The following is a 17,559-nucleotide window of genomic DNA, read 5'->3' as shown; positions in this document are numbered from 1 at the left end:
ATATCTGAATCTGTAAAGTACATGGTGAACAAGAACATCTGCTCTGTGCTTTTGTGAGAAGCTGCGAGTGTGTGTGTCGAAGTTGCAGTTGGACGAAGCATGCTTGCCTCTGTGTGAGTGTGTGCGCAGAGGTGAAAGTGTGTGTGTGTGTGTGTGTGTGTGTGTGTGTGCGTAGAGGTGAAAGTGTGTGTTTGTACAGCTGAAAATGCGCATGTTTTGACAGCGTGAGTGTGAGTGTTCTGCACGCGCTCACATGGTGCCCGAGGTGGTGGGGACGATGGGGATGTCTTCGGCCTCGGTGGGGATGGACCAGGGAATCTGAAACTGCGGGGCCAGATCCCTCATCACAAGGTTCCTAAAGACACAAACACACACATGCACATGGGGATACACAAACACACACACACACACACACATACAGGGAATGAGCAAACAAAAACATAGGCACAATCATACGCACAGAAAAACAGCACGGCAGAATCTAGGCACGGACACAAAACACACACACACAAAATCCAGAGGCCAGTGAACACACACACACACACACACACACACACACACACACACACACACACACACACACACACACACACACACACACACACACACACACACACACACACACACACACACACACACACGTAAAAGCATCTGGAAATGCTGCTTAGCTGTGAGGATTATCTCTGAAGCACAGTAACTGTATTGTATAATAGTCTTAAGGGCAAAAGCCAAGGATAAACAGAAGGCATTTGGCTCTTTTTCTACTCTGCAAGGTACATAACTTCCTGGATTCTTTTTAATGAGCTTAATGTGTTTTATCCCTGCTGTGTACCCACTGAATAACCCCCCCACCCGGACTCACTCTCAGTGTTAAATCATGACAGAAAAGTGTCAGGGAAGTTTACAAATGGTGGCTGGCTCCGTAAGCCTTACCCCAGAATTTTGGCACAGTCGTCGTAGTACTTCATGGAGTTCTTAACAAAGCTGAATCCGTTGACGTCACACACATAAGAGTGGCCGTTGGCTCGGAGCAGGTCAAAGCCACACACGGTTTGCTGCAGACCACACAAAAACACACGAGACAGGAGAAGAAGAAGAAATTAATTTGGGGACAAATATTGTACTTCTGAATCCCCCAGGTATAAAATCCATATGAACATAGTCACCTTCTATTACAAATCATGAATAATTCCTAAATTTTTTACGATGTTATGATTCCCCATTACAATAGTTTCCATTGTTTGAGTCAGGTCAGGTTTCATTCATCCACTTTGCGTAGTCATTGCTTTTGGAAAAGCGTCCGGTCACTCAGCAGTTTAGATATACAGAGCCTCTGTGATAAAGACTCATATATATTATATATATATATATATATATATATATACAGAGGCTCTGTGATAAAGACTCATATATTAATACTGGGCTAGTGTGTGTTATAAAAGCATTACGCGCTAGTGACAGTACAGGTCTCTGACAGCAGAAGAGATATCTGACAGTGAACTGGAGACCAGCTGGAGGGGAGCAGTTCACCCATGACTGTGCTATGCATACACGGATCAATAGAGCCATGACTGTGCTATGCACAGACTGATCAATAGAGCCATGACTGTGCTATGCATACACGGATCAATAGAGCCAGGATAGAGGGACAGTTGGTCTGCCCCAGTTCTGAACAGAGCCACAGTCATCTAATTTCACTCAGTTCTCACTTTATATGTTTCACCGTGGGAGAGTGGGAAACGTCCTATCGATTCCTTTGTATGTCTTGACATGTGAAGAAATTGACAATAAAGCTACTTTGACTACTTTGACTAATAGGACTGACTGAGCAGTAGAGATGAGAATTGATAAGATTTTAACGATTCCGATTCCATAACGATTCTTGCTTATCGATTCGATTCCTTATCGATTCTGTTATCGATTCTTTTTGGGCAAGGAAAAAAAAAAAGAGTACAAACGGGTTTCTTTACATTCATTTTCTTTTATATAATATTCTCTGAATAGATGATGCACCGCATATACAGTATGTATGTATACATTTACATGTTTTAAATAACCAAAAACAAACCTAAGAATAGGTCAACAAACTCTCAAAGTAGGGTCCAGAGACCCATAGCCTAGGAATCCTTTTCCTTGATGGGGTGCTAGGGGGTCCCAACAAAGTAAAAAAGTATTTGTTTTGACTATAATTCCAACCATAAGTAACAGAATGTATGACTGATTTGGTAATAGGTTTCATACAATTTTTTAATAAAACATCTAAACTCAAAAATCTCATCAGATGGGGGAGCCTGGAAAATAATCTTATATATACTTGATATACCAGAGTTTGAGAACCGCTGTGCTAAATAATATTTGAACTTGCCAATTACAGTGCTGTTTTTTTTTTTTTTTTAAGTGTATTCTCCTTGAACTAACAATACAACTGACATAAACAAATAGTGAAAGCTGGTTTACACAATGAAACCAATGGCACTAACACAATAGACTGTTAGAGTTTACCTTCGATATTAACAGATGAAGCGCTAACGTTAGCCGCGCTGCTGTTGCTTGGTTGAGATTCCAATGGGTTTCCAATGAGATTCAATAAAGTTATTGTCACTCCGTAGCGCTCAAAAACGTGACATTCCTGCAAAGTCGTTGCATGCAGTATGGACAAATGTTTCGGGGTAATGGTAGTTTTTCCTAGCCTGACGATGTCATACTCATAATTCTAGTCAGAATATGAGTCTGATACCGTTCCAATGGGCTGTGATTATGGGGCGTGTTTCAACCGAACCAGGAAAAAAAATGCCTCTTCGCTCAATTGGATACATCCAGAACCAATCAGAGCAACGTAGTATGACCATAACGTAGACCATGGGGCCAGCTGATACATTAAACTTTTACCGGATCCCGTAAGAAGGACGGCAAAAACATCTTTTCGATCGACAAATGCCTTGATCGCGTTTCTCTGTTCCTCTTTCAAAATGAATGTGCTGTCAATGTCTTCTAAAACAGACTCGAATGACCACATTTCAGCTCTCCAACGGCAGCCATGTTTGTTGAAAACGAATTCACCCCAAAAGCTCTTTGGTGACGTGGTTGATTACGTTACAGTTGATCATCTGTCCATCATCGTATAAAGCCCGCCTTGACAATTTGATTGGTACGGCAATGTCTGTACCGCAGATAATTTCTCCTCAATGGAGTAATGTCAGACCGAACTTCCCAACCAAAAAATGTGTGGGCGGGGCTAAGTTCGGTCTGGTATCCAGGCTAAGTTTTTCCCCCCTTTGACGAAAGAGACGTTTTGCAAGCATTGCAAGTGGCCCTGTGGTCATCTTTTTGCGTGAAATATAACCACACCTCTGCCTAGACGCCATGTTGGCTGCAGTCTGAAACAAATCAAAGCTGCGTGCACGTGACATACCTAAACGGCACTTACATGATACTGGAATATATAAAAATTAAGATTTTTTTTAAAGTATCTATAGCGGAATCGGAAAAAAAAATCGAAAAATGTATATATTTTTTTTTTTTAAATATCGATAGCGGAATCGAAAAGGATTTTGGCTAACGATTCCAAGGAATCGGTCCACTGGGACCATTTCTTAACAAGAACCGGTTCTCGATTCCCATCTCTACTGAGCAGGACTGGCATTTAGTGTCACTGTGACCTTCCACTGCCATGTGCAAACAGTGATATCTGTTCCCTTGAGTGTTTGGTTAGCCCTGTGACCTCTGCCTGAGAGCAAGGGGAGACGTGTCACCTTGAAGGCCAGGCAGACTTTCCGAGCCACCAGTTTCTCCATGGCGGTGAGCATGACGGGGTATCGGATCTCCTTGCCCTCGCTGTCCCTCTCCACCTTCCCGTCCAGCGCCGGCGACTTGCGGGCCTCCGCGTGCGCGTAATCAGGCCCCACCGTGTACACCTGCACTCGGCACACACACACACACACACATTACACGGTTCAGGTTACACACATTAATTCACACACCACAGAGGGCCAGACACATTACACTCCCAGTGCTTTTAAGCCCATGTGTGTATTTTAAAACTACACTTTTGTCTAATCAAACACATCCAAAACAGACTTTATTTATCCTTATGTACAGCTCCCAAATCATGAGTCACAGGTTTAAATACAGCTTTTTATTGATAACCTGTGTGTGAGCTGTAGCCAAAGTAAAAGCCTTGGCTTGGTTCTCTGCTGTTTTTGTTTCTAATTTAATTAGCTGTGTTTGTTTTGTTGGCTCGAGACATTGTTTTTACTGACACAGCATATTCTCATCATCATTTTCCACATTTGATTCACTGGAGAGGGACATACAAATCCAGCACACTAACAAACACAAACACAAACACACACACACACACACACACACACACACACACAGACACACACACACACACACACACACACACACAGACAGTCTCACCGTACCTTAACATCTGTGCCATCTGTGGGCATGAATTCCTCATAGATGTAAGAGCCAGTTTTCCTGACGTTGCTCTCGGGAGAATACACACTGCTCCTGCTGCCAATCTGCAAAACAACAGCCAGCCGCGTCACAGACACATCCCTGTCAGACACATCCCCGTCACAGACACATCCCCATCACAGACACAGACACATCCCCATCACAGACACATCCCCGTCACAGACACATCCCCGTCACAGACACATCCCCATCACAGACACAGACACATCCCCATCACAGACACATCCCCGTCACAGACACATCCCCGTCACAGACACATCCCCGTCACAGACACATCCCCGTCACACACACATCCCCGTCACAGACACATCCCCGTCACAGACACATCCCCGTCACAGACACATCCCCATCACACACACATCCCCATCACAGACACATCACAGACACATCCCCATCACAGACACATCCCCATCACAGACACATCCCCGTCACAGACACATCCCCGTCACAGACACATCCCCGTCACAGACACATCCCCGTCACAGACACATCCCCGTCACACACACATCCCCGTCACAGACACATCCCCGTCACAGACACATCCCCGTCACAGACACATCCCCATCACAGACACATCCCCTTCACAGACACATCCCCGTCACAGACACATCCCCATCACAGACACAGACACATCCCCATCACAGACACATCCCCATCACATCCCCATCACATACACATCCCCATCACAGACACATCCCCGTCACAGACACATCCCCGTCACAGACACATCCCCATCACACACACATCCCCATCACAGACACATCCCCACAGACACATCACAGACACATCACAGACACATCCCCGTCACAGACACATCCCTGTCACAGACACAGCCAAAGCATCAGCAAACACCTGCCCACATTGCCGCACAGCATGACACATTACAACAGTGAGGGAGTGCTTCACTCCACACTCAACACTCACATTCAAAAATATCACACAAGTTTCTATGGTGCATTACAGCTACAGCCACATATACGACTAACATCAGCTGTTGTCATATTGTCATACACTTCATGAAAGTGCAACATGCTCAAGCTGATAATCAACAAATATAAGCCTAGCAGCCACCGTAAGAGTCCAATTAGAGCAGCACAATAACCTAGTCAACATTGCAACACTTCACGGTTACAAAGACAAGACTACACAGTACCAAACTACACAATTGAGTTACAAAGACAAGACTACACACTACCAAACTACACAATTGAGTTACAAAGACAAGACTACACACTACCAAACTACACAATTGTATTTTGAGGAAACAAGTAGCCATTTGATGCTGACTGCAGCTGCAGCAGTATAGACTAGTCAGCATTTCATGTTCCCCCATAATCCCCCGTAATTTCCCACACGGGCGAAATAACTCTGGGGCAAAAACACACGCATCAGCGCCAGCAGCGCATTACACAGACTTGTATATTACATATCGTCACATTACAGCTAAAGTAGTTCAGAGTGCTTGTCTCCACTAGCTAAACTGGGACTTACTATACAGCCGAATAGTTTGAGTTACGACCGATGTGTTACATAACTGGCTGCATCGTGTGCATTATTGCGACGACACACTATGAGGGAGTGTAACTCTGTTTTTGTCAGCGCCGTCTGAAACAGGCCAACTGGGGACATATCTATGGCAACACATTACGTCATGTATGCGGTGCGCAGAGCCACAGTGAGTGAGTCAGCACCGGCGCATGTACTGTACACAGAGCTCAGCTCAGCACCGGCGCATGTACTGTACACAGAGCTCAGCTCAGCACCCACGCATGTTCTGTACACAGAGGCCTGGGCGCAGCACCAGTGCATGTCCTGTAAACAGAGCCTGCCATCAGCTGAGCTCAGTCAGAGGGAGAGAGGGCTCTTGTTCGGAGGAAAGGCTGGAGGGACAAAAGCCATCTCAGAGAACAGTGGCTGAGTTGTAGACTTGGACTACACTACCTCCCTAGGGCAGCTTTCTGTGTGTGTGTGTGTGTGTGTGTGTGTGTGTGTGTGTGTGTTTGTGTGTGTGTGTGTGTGTGTGTGTGTGTGCGCGTTTGTGTGTGTGTGCGCGCGCGCGTGTATGTGTGTGTGCACTGGGGCATTCACGTAGCAGTAGTAATGAGTAGCAGAAATAGCCCGCTGTAAATCAATATTCAGACTTGCAGCAGGATGCAACACTACACATATCAGTGTCCCTCACCTCAGCCCTGCTCAGTCAAACACACACACACACACACACACACAAACACAGACTGGTGTGCCTTTTCATTTCAGCACATGGTTATGAGGGGGCTCAGGGTCGCTCCTCTCTGAGTCAGAGGCAGTTTTACTTCAACCGCTCCTCACGCACCGGAGGGGGGTCTTGATGTGTGTGTGCATGACAGCGAAACACTGACAAAAAGAGAGGGAGGGGGAGATACAAAGAGAGAGAGATGGAGACATGAAAGAGAGAGACAGAGCCAGAGATAGGGAGAGAAAGAGTGAGAGAGAGAGAGAGAGAGAGAGTGTGAGGGAGAAAGGGTGCATCAGTGCTGTTATGTGCGAAAAAAGAGCCATAAATAACCACAGCAGATTCAACCATCCACATGATGCTGTGTGTGTGTGTGTGTGTGCATGTGTGTGTGTGTGTGTATATGTGCGTGTGATTGTGTGTGTAAGCTGAGACACTGCTCCAGTCTCATCGGCTTCTCTCGGGGGAGCGAGTGCTTATTTGTTCTCTTCTGATAGGGATGCACGACTGCATTACCGCCTCTACAGCTCCTAAGTGGTCCAATACCACATCTCACAGAGATGACCATGAAGCATGCATGGGTACAAAGCTCCTGGCTACCTCCAGCACAAAGTGCACCTCATATAATATTCTATGTTATGGAAATTCAATCTCCTGACAGCACGCCGAAACATATTTCTAAGCGGACACTATTGAATCACTAAAACAAGATGTTTGCCAAATCTATGAGAAAGCAACTACACAAGGATTCCTTCAGGTCTCTTCCAGCAAGAGAAATTGTTGTTTCTACTTTGTTTTCCTATTGCGTATTCCTATTCATGTGGAATACTGAAGTCCTAACTACTTCCCATAATGGTTAAGTATTCTGGGGGAAATGACTCATAAAGCACATGCAAAAAACACTGCAAACTGAACATCTTCAGGTCTCACAGTTAAACTATGAATGTTGAGCCATTTACATTCAAATGAGTTACTACATATACGTACACTACAGGGAAAGGACACGTTTTTCAAACCAGCGACATGTCTTCTGATACCAGAGGAAACACACACACACACACACACACACACACACACACACACACACACACACACACACACACACACACACACACACACACACACCTAGTTGTACACTTTCAAGTTTTGCTTCCAAACCTCGAGTTAGTAATCTTGGCTTGAAAGGTTATTCTGAAGCATGGAAAGACAGATACACACACACACACACACACACACACACACACACACACACACACACACACACACACACACACACACACACACACACACACACACACACACACACACACACACACACACACACACACACACACACACACACACACACATAACTGGCTCTCCAGGAATGGAACAGCACATCCTCCACTTGAGACAGGTGCAGAATTTGTTTTCATGGGAAGAAGGCCCAAGAACATAACTCACTCCTCCAATGATCGCCACCCACCAACCCCCAACACACACACACACACACACACACACACACACACACACACACACACACACACACACACACACACACACACACACACCACATCACTGAGAGTGTTCCCTCGTTATGATTCCCCAGTGTCACACGGCATTGTGGCAGCGGCCATGACCACTAACAAGGGGATGCAAAAGCAATTTCCTTACACGAGAAAAGGAAAAGAGGAAAGGAAGGGGGCAATGGTTCTTTTGGCGTCTGTCAGTTCAGACCAGAATGAGAACCCAGCTGAACAACACAGTGGCTTGATAATGGACTTTGGTCGGGGGGGGGGCTCTGTGGTCCAGCAAGCAAACTCGCTCCAGATGGATTTAATAGAACTGGAAACAGCAGGCCAACTTAAGTGTGCAATCTAAAAAATCCAAAACCCACTTAACTGGGGTGGGATAAGCAATGCTGCGGTGAACCCCGGCAGGCTGTGGTCAAAGTCTAATGGCATTACATGCTGTGCCGACCCGGCTACATGAACCACGTCCGGTAAACTTGAACTGAACTGACACTGCTCTAACTAAGTGGGTGGAGAGTGGAGAGAGGAGAGAGGAGAGAGGAGAGAGGAGAGAGGAGAGAGGTGGGGGCACCAACCTTCCGGAAGAGTCTCTGGCTGCCCCCGCCCGCTGAGGTGGGGTAGTAGATGTAGACGTTGTGGTCCTCAGCGGAGACCGGCTTCTCCACGAACGGCTTGGGGAACACCTCCCCATTCACCTCCACGTGGTCCTCTCCTTCCACCAAATTACACTCTACAGGGGCAGGAGAGGCAGTTTATATATATATATTTAAATATGAGTGTGTATGTATGTAACTATAGCATAGTGTATACCGCACATATAACAATAATAACATTGTAAGGTTGTACATTAAGGGCTGTATTTTGATCAAGATCTGTGGTATATGAGAGTGGTATTCGAAGTATTTTGTATCTGAGGTATGTGAACTTTAATGAGTGTGTGTCTCTGTGCGCAAAACACATCTGGCTGGGAGAAAGAACCCAAGCAGATTTATCATCCCTGAGATCGACCATTCCTCCTTCTCCTTCCCGTGAGAGGCAGAGTGAAGAACGGCCATAACTCCATTAGACAGTAATTTAATAACAGCGCACTAGTTCTCTGGAGAGAGCACAATGTTGGGGCGATGTTGATTTAGATATTATGACTAATGACGGCCAGACTGATACATCAGAACATCCTGCGGCCACCGAGTTCTGCTCCACATTAGCGGCTATATTTACCCACGGACCAAAATAAACCGCGGCTCTGCCTGATAACAGGAAATGGCACTGAGGAGAGAGTCTTGCTAGATCTTTTTATTTTATGACAGAGAGAGATAAACACTCAAGAAAAGAGTTTTTTTTTTTTACCTTTATTAGCTTGCAGGTTTCTGCTCTGTGAGATCAGAAAGCTGCAGAAAGCTGTGAGATGTCACAGACATGTCCAAATACTGAGACACAAATGAGACGGTATCGCGTCTCGTCTCACCTTGCGGTTTGTCTGGGTCCCGGTTGAGCACGGCGTAGCGCGGCAGGTCAATGCCCTCCTCCTGAAGGATACGGTACACCTCTCTCCTGAGGGGCGATCACACTATTAGCTCACTTCAGCACAGCTAGAGCTCGACTAAGGTCAGCTAAGGTTTGACTCTTCAACTCAGCTGTTCCGTTCTTTATAGATTTAATCGTATTTTAAAATTCTGACCAGTTGATAATTGCTGATTGTGATGACAGACCTGTTCTTCCACACAAACATCATAAATAAGTCAGCTGCATTTGACAAATCAACTATACATCATTACTTTGAGACAATATTCATTTTGATGATTGATGGTATGATCATTCATGTTGGCTTGGCCACACTACAATTATGGGGACAGCAAACATCTGAAATAAGTCATTGTAGTTTAAGCTCTGTATACAGTATATAAATATTTCACAGGAAAACAGAAAAAAATGAAACTTGTGTCTTTACACACCCCTGTGTAATTACTGTGATGTGGAATGCTAATAGCCCTCACTATTCTATTATACTGAAATAACCCATGCCTTGGGTGGTCCTCTGTGCCATGTTGGTATGTATCGTACCACCCAAGGTGTGGGTTATTTCAGTATAATTGAATGGCACATTGCTTTTTATACATGGACCATGGAGCATCTTACAATCATGCTTTATGGAGAACAGTAATCCATGACCACAATTTCATTATAATAGCATTATTACATTATAATATAATTTATCTAGAATACAGCTGCATACATGTGAGGAATTCATGATACTTCAGTGTCATTTAAAAACCACGGAACAGATGCACAGATGCGTAAGGTTTTTTCTTCAAAGCTGTGCTGCATTGTTTCTGCACTATAGCCATCTGGAAGTGAGAACTGTGTGCTCAGGTGTTGGGTACCGTACCTGTCTTGTATGTAGTACTGCATGTTCAGGTCATTGATCAGCAGTGGGTTTCTGAGTTTGGCGTAGCTCACAGCTTTATCCAGCGGAAAGCCTGTGAACAACACAGTCAGCGTATGGCCTCCCCAAATTCCTCCCTCGGTCAGAGAAACTGACCACAGAGTGCATCCAACCAAACCAACACAGCCCAAAACATCATCATTACTGTCAGAGGGCGCTGTTGTGATTACAGTAAACACTGCTTAAAAGCAGGTTCGGTTAGCTGGCGCGGTGCTTTTGTGTGAAGGACAAATGGGCCGGGTGTTCATTAAGTTCCTGTTCTGTGATCCTGGTCCAGTTCTGCCACGTGAACTGAAAAAACCTGAGCTGGCACATTCTCGTTGCTTTGTGTTTGTTTCTGAAGAGTTATGATTCCATGAGCGGTCTTTGCAGATCAGTGAGGGATGCTGGACCTGGGAGGTCAGTAAGGTTCAGGATTATTGAAGACCAGCCTTAGTGATGCACTGGCTGATGCTAACTGCCTTAGTGTTGCACTGGCTGATGCTAACTGCCTTAGTGTTGCAATGGCTGATGCTAACTGCCTTAGTGTTGCACTGGCTGATGCTAACTGCCTTAGTGTTGCACTGGCTGATGCTAACTGCCTTAGTGTTGCAATGGCTGATGCTAACTGCCTTAGTGTTGCACTGGCTGATGCTAACTGCCTTAGTGTTGCAATGGCTGATGCTAACTGCCTTAGTGTTGCACTGGCTGATGCTAACTGCCTTAGTGTTGCAATGGCTGATGCTAACTGCCTTAGTGTTGCACTGGCTGATGCTAACTGGACCTAACAGGAAACAGGCAAGGCCGCACTTTCATACATATCTTTTTATAGTATTATCCAGAAACAGCACTAACGCGCCTCGACTTGTGCACCTGCTTCAGCACGGACATGTCTTTCCTATTGAGCTCAACTGCCACCGGGCTGGACAACTCAAAAAGACGTTGTTATGGAGTGGTCTTTCTGGAACCTGGGGCACCAACTGGCTTTAGCCATCAGAGTCATGGAACAGGCTGACTTACTTTAAAGCATCAGTCACTTAAAGGGACAATTAGCCCACAAAAAATATGACTGAGTGCATCTGAAATTCATGTTTAAATTTACATTTAGTCATTTAGCAGACGCTTTTATCCAAAGCGACGTACAAAGGAAAGCACAATCAAGATATGAGCAATAGAGACCTAGTGTACCAATAAATACTATTTTACATAAGAAATAGAAAAAGTGCAGGAATGTGACGACTGTAAGTGCGAGTTAAGTACTAGTTAGAGGAGATAGCATTAGAGGAAGGATAAGGAGAGGTAGAGAAAGTAAAAGGAAGGGAGGGGAAGTGCAAGTTAAGGGACAATTAGCCCACAAAATATGACTCCGAGGGCCTCATTTACTAACATTTGCGAACACAGCGTAATCACCGCCTTTGCCAAACCGCATATAGCGCACAGTGTGTTTCCGCATTTTGCGTAGTATTTATCAAACAAGAACCTCGTCCCGTAATCAGCGCCTTACTCAGCCCTCTAGTGTTTTTTTTAACGAGCCGCTAAAATAGGGGAGAATGGGCCTGCGTGTTCCTGCCACCATGGATGAATCTGATGAGTTAGAATTAGAAATAGAGCTTTTGGTTCACGAGGTTACAGCAAACTTAGACCCCGTCCACACTAAATATAGAAACGCATAATTATTTCTCTGTTTAGCCCTTCTGTCCACACTAAACCGACACTGAAAACGATGCTTTTCAAAAAATCTTTGCTTTTTAAGGGGTTGAACAGGACCATATAGGTGCCTTTCCCTTCTGTTCAGTGTAGGTCCCTTAAATTCTGTGATTGTTATTTCATCCTTTTTACACCGTAATGCCAGCGTTACTTCTCCAACATTCCATCTAATGTTAGGAAGGGGACACTCTTTGTGAACATGCGTTTATTGTGGACAGGGACGTTTGGTTGCCTTGGCACTGGGGGTAGTTTGCGCTCGAGAGGCTATAACGTCAAAATAAACATGTAAGGTGAAATTAATATGCTGCTCTGTCTCTACAATTTACTTAGCTTAATTAGTGTACTTCAGGTACAAGTACTTTTCCTGAATAGATACGCAGAAGGCGAGCACTGTACTCGGTGTGCTTGAACGATGGGTGGAAAAGGCAAAGAATACGGTTTAAACCAGACATGGAGTGGCGATTCTGGGTAAGACCTGGCCGAACAGCTAGCTGGTGGGACACATTTTTTTATACGCCTATATTAAATGATATATCAAATATAAACATTTAAACAAATTCAATTTCTGATGTTTGTATTTTTTATTTAAATGAATTGCGTAAAATTTCTCGCACGCACATCGTTTTCATTTAGCAGCTGATATGTCATGCTAAAACACCTCGTTTCGTTACTAATACATAATAAGGCCCACTTTACGCATCTCCTCCCATCTCTTTGCGACGAACACCCACTTTCCCTTATACCCTCCCAGCAGCGGGCAATCTGCATTTTTACTCAAGTGCGCCGCCTTTGTAAATACGGTTCCATGTCTTTACCCGCATTTTGTGCAGAAATTACGCCTGAAGTGGGCACAATTCTGTTAGTAAATGAGGCCCTGAGTGCATCTGAAATTCATGAGACAGGTTAAGTGGAAGTCAAGCACTTATGGGATAAAACATTAGCAGTGCATCATTCTGATTGGCCACAGCAATGATGGGATGGGTCAGGTGACCGCGAGGCACCAATGACAGACCTTTGGAGTGGAAAGAGATGAGACAGTCACAGAGTGGCCACTTCTCCACTGGCTCGTTGAGGATGGCGTCCTCGGGGAAGATCACCACGGTGATGTACTCGAAGCGACACAGCCTCTCCAGGATCTGAGTCATGGGTTTGGACTTGGACTTCTTCATCATGCAGCAGATCCCCACCACGATCTGCCTCTCCGGAGGCTGGATCACAGAGGGGACATGTGGAGGGAGGAAGTGAGGGATAGAGATGGAAAGGGAGAGGGGAAGATAGAGATATAACAGAGATAAGACTTGAGTCAAAGTTGTTGTGAGTGAGTGAGAGAAGTATAAAGAGGTTTTTTTCTGTGTGTGTGTGTGTGTGTGTGTGTGTATGTGTGTGTGTGTGTGTGTGTGTGTGTGTGTGTGTGTGTGTGTGTGTGTGTGTGTGTGTGTGTTAATGAGTTTGTAAGTGAGCACGCCAATGACCAACTCCAGGTTCAGCTGGACTTTGGGTAAACATCAAGTGAGTTTACGGTGATAGCATGATAGTTAAAACATGGTGTGGCTGGACAGGTGTATTTAGTGGTGCTTGATGCCACGGGTGCAGTGCAGGTGTTTCTAGTGTAAACTGCGAACAGACACCAAATCATATCAAAGGCCGACACGTCTGACTGTGCATCCACAAACACCGTGGCTAAACCAAGTTCAGGCAAAGCAAATGCCATTGTTATGGCTATAGTTATGGCTAGGGGAATGGTTATGGTTACAGCTGGAATCCTATTTTCCGCTCTCCATTTTAAACCGTTCTCCTCATTCCAACAGACTTAATGATAGTTTCTACGTTCACAGTCACGATTAAGAAAATGATCATGAATCAGAAGACACTAGTTATAACTCATGAAAACACAACCATTGCAAAGTTCAAATACAGGGGGTGTAATTAAGAGTGCAGGCAGATGGCTGAGAATGACTAAGTATAAAAGGCAAAATCATGCTGACTCATCATTTTGGGTTAGCATGCAGTTTGGGCACGAGACCCAGGTCCCAGTTAGTGGTGCACTTTGCTGAGTCAGCGTCCTCATCACTGTGATTAGAGGGAGACTAGCCAACGATGATTCAAGGTTCAGAGCTTCAGGCTGGTTATAGAGAAACACTGAGGCGTGAGGTGTGAGTGTGTGCCAGATCAGACTGGTGTTTAGCGACGCGCGGCGCCCCAGACACCGACCGAGTCGCCCTCCTCGTCGTCCTCGTACAGATCCACTTCGGTCCTCATGCTGCAGCCGTGGTCCGTTCCCTCGCTCTCATCGTCCTCCTCGCCCACGAAGAATCTGGGAGCGCCGCGCTGGCTCTCGCCCGGGCTGCCCACCTGTGACATCACAATCCACGACGGCGGTGGCTACAAGCCTCAGCGTCCCGCCGCGCCATCGCACGCCCGCTCACCGCACAACTGCCGGCCCGCCACTCACCCAGCCGAGGGGGGGGGGCACTCCAGGGAGAGACAGGGGGCTCTGTCTGAGAACACACAAGAGACAAACATAAGCAGACAGACAGAGACAGACAGTCAGAGAGCACCTCCCTTCCTAACTGGCATCTTGAATAGTGCTTAACTTACATTCCTGCACTTCTTTTTCTTTCTATGTTGTTTTTCTATTCCTTATGTAAAGTAGTATTTATTGTTACACCAGGTTTTTATTTTAAATGTAAATGTAAATGTAGACAAGGCCATCCAGCCATTCAGAGGGGTTCTACATTCTCCCTAGCTCCTCTCATCTGACTTATGGGCTATGATTTAACCCCGGTGTGGAGACAGTCAGTATGTCCAGGTCGTGCTGTCAATAATAGTTGACTGGTGTCAGGAAACAAGACGTGTTTTTCAATGGCAGTTGACAAATTAACTGATGTAAAAGTGCAGTGGCCTGTGTCAAAAGTCTTCATCTTTTCACTGGTGACATGTCAACATTTAATGGGTTTGTGTAAACTGTTTTTTTACCATCCCTAATGGAAAGTATGCCATTAATAGTAAATAGTAAATAAGGGTATAATTAAAAAAAATTAAAAAAATGTGCTACTAGCATTTACATGGGCTGTTTAAAAAAAAATAAAAAAGATTATTCATAAAACTTTAACACAAACTCTCTTTTGGCATGCAGTGTTCCACATGCCTGAAAACGGTTATTCACTGATAAGTAGTACTATACAGCTCAGAGCAAAATAACCCCCAAACGCACGCATGTGTGTGTGTGTGTGTATTTGAATAGCTGTTAGAAGCTAATGGAGTAATGTTTCCATCATTAAGTCATTATTCATTAATTTACATAAGGCATATGTAAATGGATCTACATGAAAACTGATACAGGCAATGTAGGTACATTTCAGACACAGAATAACAATTGCACAACAACGCTCATCTGTGTCCTTTCTAAATGGTAAGAGTATTAAAAAACAAAACAATCATAAAAGACCTCTAAAAGATTTACTGTGCAGGGATTTACCCACAGAACAATCCAGGGTTGTGTTTGCATTTAAAACAACTCTAATCCCCCTCTAATCCAATCAAATGTAATCTGATCTACAGAACCAGCGCATTGAGCGCGACTGGACTCACCTGATGGTCAGTCCCGCAAAGAGAAGAGGAGAGAAGAGGAACAACAGGCTGGGGGGTGGGGGAACTGTGAGGAGATGGGGGGGGGGGGGGGGGGGTTCTGATTAGGGTGCGGAGCAGGTGATCGCAAGGGGGGGACTCCGAGAACTCATCTCATCAGGTTCTCTAGTGGCTTAGAGCAGAGCCCCTATGGGTGGGCAAGTCCGGATATGACGGCCAGATGAGCCATTCTTCCTTGGGTCTGACTCCTAAAAATAACACACACAGAAAATAAACGACCATAAATAAACAAACAAACAAAACAATGCCGAAACCAATGGCTCAAGGCATGGGAGGTCAGAATCAAATAAATCTTTTGATGTTGCATGCCGTTAAGCTTCAAAGACATTATGAGTGGCTCATCTAAATAACCCTCTTAGATATGAAAGACCTACGGAGAGATCCGTCTAGCAGCTACCCCAGTGCTAGGTGCCCTTACTTGCTATGTTTCCCCATCTCAGAGCTACTCTGGGGCTGCAGATAACTCCAGGAGATATGCCCTCAGGCAGCCTCTGCGCCATTGTTCAGGAGTAGCGAGTAGCTAGAGACCCTTAATTACCTCCTGCTCTGTCAGTGCTAACACTGTCTGGCTTCATAAAGCAGGAGGCAGGGGGGCGGGGGGGGCAGGGGGGGCCGCACCTGTCTTCACCACGCAGAGTGGGGGCTCAATCAGGTGCGTCACTGAAGCACAGGTGGTTATCAGGAAAAAGCCCAAGCTGGCCAACTTTGTGCATTAACTTGTTATTACTCTGGTGCCTCCCAGCAATCTGGCCAGACCCACCAACACACACAGACACGTGCACGCGCGCACACACTCACACACACACACACACACACACACACACACACACACACACACACACACACACACACACACACACACACACACACACACACACAGACACCTGGAATCCCTGCAATGTGAGCAGTGGTAGGTCTGGCTACTCTGTGCCTTCACAGTTTTGCACAGACCCCTCTATTAGAGCCGTTCTCTGAGAGGGGTTAAACTAAAGCCCCCCTAAAAGAAAAATCAGTGTGTTCCCCCTCTGAGTGCTGGTGCTCTTGGCAACAGAACCTCGACTGCATGGGATGGCCTGGCATACTGTCAGTATTTCTAATGTCTAATTCTTCTTTAATATAACAATAAATAATAATACAAATAATGTTCATCCTAATTTGTCTATAACCCTCGACTATAAACCAACGTGAATGTCACAAGTGCTAGAGACTTGAATAAGGGCAGGATTAAAATGTATTTGCAGGCATAATCACAACAGTTCTGATAAGCTGAATCAACTAGAGCCCGGTCAGGATCAGGTCCAAACGGTTCGTTTGGCTCTCATCCACCTGCTCTTGCTCTTGCTCTCCCAACCGAACTAATGTTCATTTGGTTGCTAAGAATACTGCGACCACAGCTATGTAAGCAGCTGGTGCATTGACATTTTTACAGCGGCCAGCTGCACGGCCCGAGTGATAAAGTCCACCCCATGACCTGAAACATTATCAGTTTTATATTAATGAACCGTAACCTGCTATTAGCTCCTCAAGTCCTGGGTCTAAGAACACCTGCGCGCTACACTTGGCTGAGATAATTC

At 45.3% G+C, this 17,559-nt stretch overlaps 1 protein-coding gene across 3 annotated transcripts in view; it reads right to left on the bottom strand.

Moving 5' to 3' along the window:
- Positions 1–15,980, bottom strand: part of ppip5k1a (diphosphoinositol pentakisphosphate kinase 1a) — a 47,281-nt gene extending 31,301 nt beyond the window's left edge. For 2 of the 3 annotated variants that reach the window (XM_031569038.2, XM_031569039.2), the window contains exons 1-10: positions 15,929–15,980; positions 14,549–14,835; positions 13,350–13,545; positions 10,595–10,685; positions 9,674–9,759; positions 8,784–8,938; positions 4,428–4,529; positions 3,753–3,914; positions 934–1,055; positions 254–355 (exon numbers count right to left, since the gene is read on the bottom strand). In XM_031569038.2, coding sequence (XP_031424898.1) covers positions 254–355; positions 934–1,055; positions 3,753–3,914; positions 4,428–4,529; positions 8,784–8,938; positions 9,674–9,759; positions 10,595–10,685; positions 13,350–13,545; positions 14,549–14,698 — 1,166 coding nt within the window. In that variant the 5' untranslated portion in view covers positions 14,699–14,835; positions 15,929–15,980. The remainder of the gene's footprint in view (positions 1–253; positions 356–933; positions 1,056–3,752; positions 3,915–4,427; positions 4,530–8,783; positions 8,939–9,673; positions 9,760–10,594; positions 10,686–13,349; positions 13,546–14,548; positions 14,836–15,928) is intronic. The other variant, XM_031569041.2, reaches the window with a different exon arrangement.
- Between the last annotated feature and the right edge of the window lie 1,579 nt (positions 15,981–17,559).

Source organism: Clupea harengus, chromosome 6 (assembly GCF_900700415.2).
Source record: "Clupea harengus chromosome 6, Ch_v2.0.2, whole genome shotgun sequence".
Taxonomy (NCBI): domain Eukaryota; kingdom Metazoa; phylum Chordata; class Actinopteri; order Clupeiformes; family Clupeidae; genus Clupea; species Clupea harengus.
This window is presented reverse-complemented; position numbering and strand designations above follow the sequence as displayed.